General features: G+C 39.4%; 1 protein-coding gene across 2 annotated transcripts in view; it reads right to left on the minus strand.

Annotated features, from left to right (window-relative positions):
- The window catches only part of Col24a1 (collagen type XXIV alpha 1 chain), a 354,563-nt gene that overhangs the window by 15,885 nt on the left and 328,016 nt on the right, over positions 1–10,662 (minus strand). For both annotated transcript variants that reach the window (XM_029560281.1, XM_029560280.1), the window contains one exon: positions 321–386. In XM_029560281.1, coding sequence (XP_029416141.1) covers positions 321–386 — 66 coding nt within the window. The remainder of the gene's footprint in view (positions 1–320; positions 387–10,662) is intronic.

The raw sequence follows: 10,662 nt of genomic DNA on the forward strand, positions 1-10,662 counted from the left end.
ATTGTGCATACTGTATAATGCTTTTAAAACTCCATACCAAATAGAGTTTAAATACGATGGGGAATCATGATAGATTCCATTTAAAGAAATATGAGTACTTGAACTCTTTTTCCTCAAGTTCCAAACAATTCTTTCACAGTTTTACCTTTTTGTTTCAAATATTCTTTGTGTGTATATTTCTGTTTTATTATAGTTGAAAAAAGTTTCAAATTTTCTGTTTTAAATACAATTTTTGAGATAATGCCACAGTTTGGCTTTCAAAAATCCCTGTTTAACTTTAATACTGCCAATGCTAATATAAATAAAGCCAAATATATTACCTCCATCTGCAGGGCAGAATTTGTTTCAATCAAGGCTTGAATAGCAGCATTGATATCCATTTGTCTCTGTGTAAAATAAAACCATTGGAGATCAGCAATACGATCAAGACCAAATGCCCTAAAGGCTATAAGCTCTTTTAGAGTCTACTAGATGGACCTGAATAGAGTTTGTAACTCTTTCTTTAATTTTTTAAAAAAATTATTTATTTATTATTGTTATTTTATGTGTATGAATGTATTGCCTGCAGTTACGTAAGTATACCTATGTCATGCAATGCCCACAGAGGTCAGAAAAGGGTGTCAAATTCCCTGGAACTGGAGTTAGGGATGATTGTTAGCTGCCATGTGGATGCTGGGAATTGAACCTGGGTCCTCTGCAAGAGCAGCTAATGCTCTTAACCTCTGAGCCATTTCTCCAGCCCCAAGTTTGTAACTTTTAAGGTGACACATGTTGCAAACAGTGTCTGGCTATCTTATATGAAAGATCACTTGGCAACACTCTGCCTTCATCCAGATTTCAAAGTTCTCTTCATTAAAACAGGACCCAAGTCTAAAGCCTACGAGGGAGAAACCATTTGTCCCTACTGCAGGAAAGCATGCACACACCATTACTCAACTGAAGGAAGAATGAAATATGATCCCCTCATGTAATAAATTGTAAACTGGAGAATAAATAACTGCAGTCATTTTTAACAGTTATGTTCTTGGAAGAAAAGTAGAGTAAAATACTACTGTCCTGAGGTGGCCACCACATTAGCTGAATCTGATACTTCTGTGGTCTCCAAAACAATTTCTGAAGTTGGAAAATGTACCCTTAGTCCCAAAAGAAATAAGACAGCACAAATTCAATCTGTTCCTGCATTTAATAAAAAAGATATTTTTAGAGAAAAACTCAGTATAACCATTTGTTATAGAAAAAAGCTCGGAAACTAAGAAGCATAAGCTGGAAGAAGATTCTGGAAAATGGATCTGTGTAAGTGAACTAAGCAATCTAGTTTCTTTCAGAATGATTATACTGCTAAGATACCTTTTTTATGTGCAGGTCCATATAATAGAAGCAGTTTTCAACAGTTATTTCTCAAGTCATGGCTAGTAATCTGAAAAACTATTAAGATGATGCAACAATCAATAAAATGCACTCTCCCTTGCCTCACACATGGTTTTAATATTAGAAAAGAATTCATTTTATATATATATATTTTTTCCAAACACTATAGAAAGTATTGAGGATAAAACAGTAGGCAAAAAAGAAATTTGCTGGGGCTGGAGAGATGGCTCAGCAGTTAAGAACAATGGTTGTTCTTGCAGAAGACCCAGGTTCGAATCCCAGCACCCACATGGCAGCTAACAACTGTCCATAACTCCAGTCCCAGGGGATCTGACAGCCTCTTCTGTCTTCCATGACATGGGTGCACTTACCTACATGCAGGCAATACACGCATACACATAAAATAAAAATAATAAATAAAATTTTTTAAAAAAGAAATGTGTTCTAGTGAGGCTTAAGGTTACAGGGGAAGTGAACACTAATCAAATTATCTAAAAATGCATAATTATAAGCTGGTGTATGTACTATGAAAGAAAAGTACATGAAGCTATGAGAAAGAAAAAAGTGATTGGAGCTATGAGAGAAATTAGGGAACTCAAGCTGGGACATGCAAGAGGTTGATGAGGGAAAATTTCCTTGTCACAATGATATCTGAGTGGAAATGTGAAGAGTAGGCATTGAGAGGAAGACAGAGGAGGAGGGCTTCCCAGGCAGAAATAACAATCTTGCGTCAAGCCCATGAGGTATGCTCTGTTCAAGAACCAAGAAAGGTTAGGTTAAGATGCTCTCTGCAGATGAAACAGTTTTAGAAGCTGAGACGGTCTTGCTATGTAACTCAGGCTGTCTTTGAGTTTACTACCCTCCTGCCTCAGTCTACCCAACACTGAGATTACCAGTGCATGCCACCATGCTGGCTCCCAGTGTATTATGAAGAGCATTTAATCAGAACATAGAGCATAGTGATCCTCAAACTCTTTAGAATAAGAACTCTTTTGTACTTTTAATATGACCAAGTGTGGCTGGGGCTGTAGTTCAGTGGAGGTACGCTTGCCAAGCGAGTATGAGGCCATAGGCTCCTTCCTCTCCATAAAAAACAAAAACAAACCAAAGATATTATTAAGTGCCTTAAAGGACTTCTGTTTATATGAGTTATAATTTTTTATATTTACCAAAGTATAAATATGAACATAAAATTTATACTTGTTAACTGCTTAAAATAACAATATAACTATTATACATTAAAACCACTAAATTTTTTTTTAATGTAAAGTATTGGTTTTTTTTTTGGTCTTTTTGAGACAGAGTCTCCCTGTAGCCCCAGCTGTCCTGGAACTCGCTATGTAGACTAGGCTGGTCTTGAACTCACAGAGATCCATCCGCCTGCCTCTGCCTCCCAAGTCCTGGGACTAAAGGCATGTGCCACCACGCCCAGCAAGTATTGTTTCTTTAAAACAAGTCAAAACAACAGAAGGTGGCAATGCTTTGTTTTTGGACAAGCCTTTAAATATCTTGGCTAACAGATGAAAGATTAGATCTTCCTATTTGCTTCTGTGGTCAACAGATTACAGTATGTGATTTCATTTTCATATTGCTATTATTGTTTGACATGGCTCATCAGAGCAGTCATTCTCTTTTATGCAGTTAGCAACTGTCCAATTCTGGGACTGTAAACTTAATTTGCTGTAATTTTGAATTTTGACAAAATCAACACTCTGTAAAATGTGATAAGCCCATGGAGAACAGAATAGGACCAGGGCTGCTTCAAAGTTTTATTTCCTGAAAGTTGTCATTATTTCACCTTTCTTCGTGTTCCTTGGAATATACGTAAGACTGTATTTATTTTTACCCAACTCAGAGGTTGTGGGATATGGGAAAAAAGGAAGGGGAGGTTATTCCTAGGAACATTTTCAAAAGCATGTGATGGGAGTTGTTTAACTTGGTGGCTGCCTAAAGCAGTAGGAAATGACAAAAACAATAGGTGACTCAAAAACCTTACAAAGAGAAAAGAGAATTCGATATTAGAGACTTTCAAAGGCTCTAACATACTTGAATCTGAATCCATGTGAAATGCATAGGATGCTGTGTGTGCATGTTCAGGAAGTCCTGAGAAGTGCTAATTTCTCCTTTGAGGAGAAAGGAGCCTCTCCTTGAGGCTCTGTGACAGTGCTGGCTTCTAAGAAAACCTACTAGAAATTTTGTAAAGGAAATAAGCTGGGTACTTGGCTAACTGAGCAGAGACTTCAGTGCTCACATATAAGAAAAAATACAGAAATTATATACATCAGAGAAGTCAACAAAAGACAAAAAGCAACAAAAATATGATTTCCAGAGGTACCACACTGTACTATTCAAAATATCCTGTTTTCAATGAAAACACAGATGGCCATCCAGACTCTTCATTTATACAGTCAACTTCAACCAACCATGGTTCAAAAATATAAAAAAAAATTTCATCTATACTAGACATGTGAAGACTTTTTATCATTATTACCTAAAAGATATAGTACAACAAAATATTTATATGCTACTTATGTTGCATTTTATAAGTAATTTGAAGAGAACTTAAAAGTTAGGGGAGAATTTAGAGAAAATTTAAAGGTTCTAGGTTATGTGCAAATGCAGTCCCAATTTATGTAAGGAGATTGAGCATCTGTGGATTTTGGTATTAAAGAGAGTCTCTGAACAGTGTCCTCTGTGAATTCCAAAAGATGACTACAAAAGACATGAAAGAAACAGGACAGTGCGGTTTCTATGTGAGGAAACAAGCAGTCAGTAGAAACCTTCTGAGGGACTAACAAGATGGCTTTGAGGGTAAAGGTGCTGCCGCCAAGCCTGATGGCCTGACTTCAATCCCTAGGACCCACATGGCAGAGGGAGAGAACTGGTTCTTTCAGCTTGTCCTCTGACCTCTACACATGCACTGTGGCATGTGTACCCTCACTCATACACATAGACATGCACACATACACATAATACACACACATGCATACACACAGATTAAAAAAAAACCTCTTGAATCTATGGGAATAAACAGATTATTGGTAAAGGTCACTGTATAGGTAAATATAAAAGGCAGTATGGAGCTGGGGGCATGGTGTATACACCTGTAACACCAGTACTTGTGAGGCTGAGGCTAGCTTAGAGTGTACATCGTGAGACTCTTTTTCATAAAAATATTGTGATATTACTTTTCTTACAATTGTAAGCAACTATCTGACAGAAACAACTTAAGGGAGGAAGGACTTATTTTGGCTCAGGATTTGAGAGGATACAGTCCAACATGGGAAAGGCATGGTGGAGTTCATGGCGGTATAAGCCTTGGGTTGAAGTTCCTCACATCTCAGCAGAGAGCTTAGGTCAGAAGTGGGAATGGGTTATAGTCCTCAGAGGCCCACCCCCCAATGACCGTCCTCTGCCAGCCAAGCCTTCTGATCTTCTAGGAAGCCACAACTTCCCAAAACAGTACCATCAGCTTAGAATGATGTGTCCATACACATCATCACATTCAAATCATAGCACTAGTTTAGATCTCTAACAATCAAAACACTCAGTAAAAACAAAGTTGAATTGGGCATGGTGGTGCTCACCTGTATACTCAGCACTCAGGAGTCTGGGGAAGTAGGCACATGAGTTTGAGGCTAGCTTGGGCTACACAGTGAGTTCTGGGCCATGTTGGGCCATATAGCAAGATCTTGTAACAACAACAAAAACAACAACAACAACAACAACAACAACGACAGCAGCCCAAGGAAATTTGGACGCATGATACTTCCTGATTAAAAACTTTACTACAAAGACACTACAATCTAAACTGTCTTCTTTAAATTTTTTTTAAATTAAAAAATTTAAATTTATGTGTATGAGTGTTTTGCCTGCATACATGTAAGTACACCCATGTCATGCAATGCCCAGGGGCATTGGATACCCTGGAACTGGAGTTGTGGATGGTTGTTAGCTTCCATATGGGTGCTGGGAATCAAACCCGGGTCTTTTGCAAGAGCAGCCACAGCTCTTAAGCGCTGAGCCATCTCTCCAGCCCATTTTTGACAATATTTTATGCACACTGATTCATACATTTTCTTGACATCCTCCACATTTCTATCGTTCTTAGACCATTCCCAAAGCCTAGGTTATTCTTGGCACATGGTAGGCATTCAATATGTTGATTTTATTCTTTATCCCAATAATGGACCCAGACAAATTGAATTAGAGGACTTGTGTGTGAAGTCATCTGGTGACATCTAAGTGCCCACAGCTGAGGACAAAACTCTCATTTGGAGCTGGGTGTGGTGGCAGAAGCTGCATTCCTATCACTCAGGATTATGAGTTCAGGGTCAACCAGGCCACAGAGCAGGACATTGTTTCAAAACAAAATACTAGAAAAAACTTGAGTGCACTGAAGGGGCTTTAAAAAAAAAAAAAGGAAAGAAAAAGCTTTCAATTTAAGAAAACATATCATAACATGAGAATCAGTTAAGGTTTTAAACATGCCCATAAAACTGTCCACATCTGAGCATTAAAGCTGCCATTAAGCACAGGGAAGGGGTCCAGGACAAAATAAAACACAACAGCTTCCTCATGTTGCCTAGTTAAAGAGAGACAGCACATTACCACAGGACAAATCACTGAAATCTTTCTTACAAACAAGCAAATAAAATGGGAAACAGAGCAAGGATTGAGACTGTAAACCACTAGCAAGTCACCTCAGTCTCAGTAACAAGAATTAGGTAGGAAGTTTGATTATGCTTTGCCAGAATCTTCCCGATTCTCCCCCATGTTTATTTAAGTGACACACAGATATAATCTGGGCACCTCAGAATTTTGAGAAGTGTTACTTTACAGACTTCTGAAGACTCACGGCCAGAGGACGGTGAAAATATGGAAGGATTAGGAACCAATTTCAAGGTTTTTTTCTTTTTCCATGGTGGAAATATCTTTGGCTCTGGGAAATCACAACAGTGTAAGCAGCTGCTGCCCCTCAATTTATCTCTTTAGGGTTTTAAAAAAATATTTATTATTTTTATTTTGTGTGTATGCATGTATTGCCTGCGTGTAGGTAAGTGCACCTGTGTCGTGCCCGCAGAGGTCAGAAGAGGCTGTCAGACACCCTGGAACTAGAGTTATGGACAGTTGTTAGCTTCCATGTGGGAACTGGGACTTGAACCCAGGTCTTCTGCAAGAACAGTGTTCTTAACCACTGAGTCATCTCTCCAGGCCTCTCTTTAGGGTTTATAGTTGACCCATGAACTAGGATAAGTCAGCTCAAAATTCCTTAATGATTGCTTCTACCTCATCTTCCAAATGCAGATATATAGCCCATTCTGCTCCCTCCACCATCCCGCTCACTCAGGCCTTGTGCTAGCAACCTTCCATGCCACTCACTTGGGCATAGTGCTAGCATCCTGTTGTAGATTTCATCATTGCTTTCAAATCATACCATTGACACTAAGGTCTAATCATTACCATAACTTCATATTCACACCGTCAACACATTCTCCTTTTCCTCAAACGGTACCCTTTAACTCTTTAGGAAGGTGAGCAAGTTAAAAAAGTTCGATAGGTCTTCAATGGAGGGCAAGGGAAAGGGAAGATTGGATTAGAGGTTTTAAAAATTTTTCATCTTGGCTCACAATCAGAAGTATATTTTTACATTGTGACAAGGTTCACAGAAACACAAATATAACTGGCAAAATTGTTGCAAAATCATTTTATTCTTATGAGTAATAATGTACTGAGTTTTGTGGATTTTTTTTTGCCTGCATATGTGTAAGTACACCCATGTTGTGCAGTGCCTTTGGAGGCCAGAAGAGGGTGTTGAATCCCCTATAACTGGAATTATGGATGATTGTTGTCTGCCATGTGGGTGCTGGAAACCGAATCTGGGTCTTCTGCAGGAGCAGCCAGTGCTCTTAACTACTGAGTCAGCTCTCCAGCCCCCAATGATGTTTTTTATTGAGGTGAAAGTCATATAACAAGCCCATTAAGCAGTCCATTCATATATATACATAATGTGTATTTATATTTATGTCTGTCTGTCTGATGTATGCATATATGTTTGTGAAGACCAGAGGGAGATGTTGGGTACCTTCTTCTGCCAATTTCCACTTTATTTTTGAAACAGGATCTCTTGCTGGACCTGAAAATTGCCATTTTTGTCTAAGCTAGCTGGTCAGTGAGCTTCCAGAATCTGCCCATCTCTATCACATCAACACTGGGATTAAAGGCACAGGCGCCTATATACAGATTTTATGTGGGTATTGGGGATTTGAACTCAGGTCCTGCTGCTTTCAAAGCAGCTGCTGTTTCCTGCAAGTCATCTCCCCAGATTCACTTTTTATATATTTTTTCTTTTATTCTATTTAATTTCAAAACAATGTTGTATAAGACTCACTAAATTGGTTTCACCGAACAACTAATCACAATTCACAATCTGAAATAATTGCTTAATAATTACTGAGAGTACTTCTAATTCTTTGTTTTGCTTTGCTTTTAAACATTAAAAAATATTTTATGTATGTGCATGTCTGAGCATACGTGTCAATGTGAGTGTATCTACGTATGTGCGTGCAGGTGCTTGTGAAGGTCATCAGATCCTCTGGAACTAGAGTTGTCTGTGAGCTGCCCAACATGGGAGCTGTGATCCAAACGCTGGTCTTCTGGAAAAGCAGCAGGTACTCTTAACTGCTGAGTCATTTCTCTAGCCCCTGTTTTTCTTTACTTTTTTTAAAAATTTTATTTTATGTGCATGAGTGTTTTAACTGCATGTGTGCAATGCCCATGGAGACCAGAAGAGGGTGTTGGATCCCCTGGAACTGGAATCACAGATGGTTGTTAGCTGCCATGTGGGTGCTGGGAACCGAACCCTGACTCTGCCTCATCTCCCCAGGACAGGTGTTCTAGCATTTACCATGTGTGTCATCACGCCTGGCTGGACTTCTAATTCTGACTCTGTGATTCTACTTCCCTCTAAGTGAAGTCTTTTAGCTTGGAGGGTTCACACTGACATGCTCTAAGGGGTGTGATTATGTTCATATGCCTACATGATAGTCCTTCAACTATACTTATTAAGGACTTGAATAGAAAAGAAATTTTAAAAATATTCTCTACTTTCAGAAACTTCAACATCTAGTTGGAGAGACAGACAGGAAATAGTAAGAATGAAGAAGGGAAAGCTGACAGTTCTACCTGACTGGGCACTGAGGAGATAGAAGTCGGAAGAGTTCAAGGAAGACAGTGTCATAAGTTGGCCTATGACAGAACTTGTAAAGTGCTGGAGAGCTGGGTCTATAGTTAAGAGCACTGGCTGCTCTTGCAGAGGACCTGGGTTCAGTTCCCAGCACCCACATGGTGGCTAATAACTCTCTATAATCCAGTTCTAGAGGATCTGATGCCCTCTTCTGACCTCTGTGGGCATTGCATGACATGGGTGTTTGTAACATTTGTGCAGGCAAAACACACATACATATAAACCAAAAAAAGTTAGAAAAGCACATGTAGATGACTTTACATTGTCATTGGACTGTGCTTTACAAGCACAAGCTTTATAATGCTACTTATATGCTACTTTTTGACATCAGCCTCTTAAAAGTCTAGAAAGACAGAATGTAGAAATTTGCTTTCATATTGTCCAAGAACAAGGAAGACAGGAGAGAGAAAAGAACACGCTGACATTTACTGAGTGTCTATTATCCACCAAGCATGTATTCTTTCTAGTTTAATCCTTCTAATAATTCCTCAGAGTACATACTCATACTCACATTTATTTTTCCTCAAAGGGAAAAAAAAATCCTCTCACATGCCCTACTTCATTTTAGCTGTGCAGGAAAACACAGATTTTTAATGTGTGATAGGAATGTGCCCCAAAGCTAGGCATTTAAATATGAAAAATTTCTCTATACTGGTTTAGTTTGACATTAATTTATGATTCTTCAGAACTTACTTCTTTTGGGAAAGACAGCTGTGATTTCTCAAAGCCACCTTAAAGTGGGAAGGAGATGAATAAGGAGACTTACTGCTGATGTAGCATAAGGACTCAGAGGGCCAGGAGGAACTAAGAAGTGCAGTGTGGATGAAAGATCCATGCCATTTGCTTGAAAATTACTCCCTGCTCCAAAGCAAAACTGAGGGAAATGTCAAGTTCCTGGTCTGCTGAGCATGGAGCACTGGAACAGCAACCCAGAACTCTTCAGCTCTAAATGACATGAGAGCAGCATGTGGGAATAATTGTGGCTTGGAAGGCATCCTACTGACTGTTGCTTGGAACAAACAGTGGATCTACATTGGGAAGAAAATGTGATCAAGTGCCACTGTGACCAGAAGACTGGATGATCAAGGTATGGGTGATGTTGGGGATGTAGGGAGATCTCTCATAGGACCCAGGAAGGCAGATATTTCAGGATATGATAGGAGATATAGAAAGAGAGACTAAACTTGGACTATTGGAAGTTCACAGAAAATAGCTAAAGAAATAGAAATGTTGCATTAAAATGAGTCAAGGGACTAGAGAGATAGCCCAGTGGTTAAGAGAACTGGCTCTTACAGAAGCCCTGGGTTCAATTCCCAGCACCTACAAGGTGGCTAACAACCATCCATAACTCCAGTTCCAGGGGATCCGATGCCCTCTTTTGACCTCTGCAGGCATTGCATGATACAGGTGCACTTACACATATGGAGACCATACAATAAATAAAATAAAATAAAAATAAATAAAAATAAAATAAAAATAAATAAATAATTTAAAAAATAAATCTAGCAAATTGGGGCTGTATTAGTTAGATGAAAAGCAATCATGTGAGAAATCTAAGGGCTATACCAAACACCAGCAACCAATGAGGATTCATGTAAAACCCAAGAAGTGGAGAATTCAGGCTGGCAAAAATAATTTAAAAAAGAAGAGCCAGGGACCCACAGGCCTCTCTACAACCTGCAGGCCTCTCTCTCCCAGACAAACCCAGCTCCTGAGTGCAGTCCCCAGGAGCCCTTGGGGGCCACTTCCTGCCCCTATTTTCCTTTGCATCTCTGTGTGGCACAGCCACCAGCTGCCCTAGGCCAGCATCTTTCCTGGGCCTGGCTTCCAGGCCAGTTCAACCCCCAAATTCCTGAGGCCAAAATCTTTCCTGGAGGGATCCAGACCTTAGGAGAAAGCCTGAGAGCATCTGATCCTCATCTGACTTGGGCTTCAGTGGGAACTCCTGAAGACAAAAGTAATCTGGCCACTCCAATATAAAATCAAAAGAGAGAATTAGAAGCTTAGAGGAACCAGCTTTTCATGCCCCAAAAGTAAACCACAAAGAC

The sequence above is a fragment of the Nannospalax galili genome, unplaced genomic scaffold, assembly GCF_000622305.1.
Source record: "Nannospalax galili isolate Female #2095 unplaced genomic scaffold, S.galili_v1.0 scaffold9, whole genome shotgun sequence".
Taxonomy (NCBI): domain Eukaryota; kingdom Metazoa; phylum Chordata; class Mammalia; order Rodentia; family Spalacidae; genus Nannospalax; species Nannospalax galili.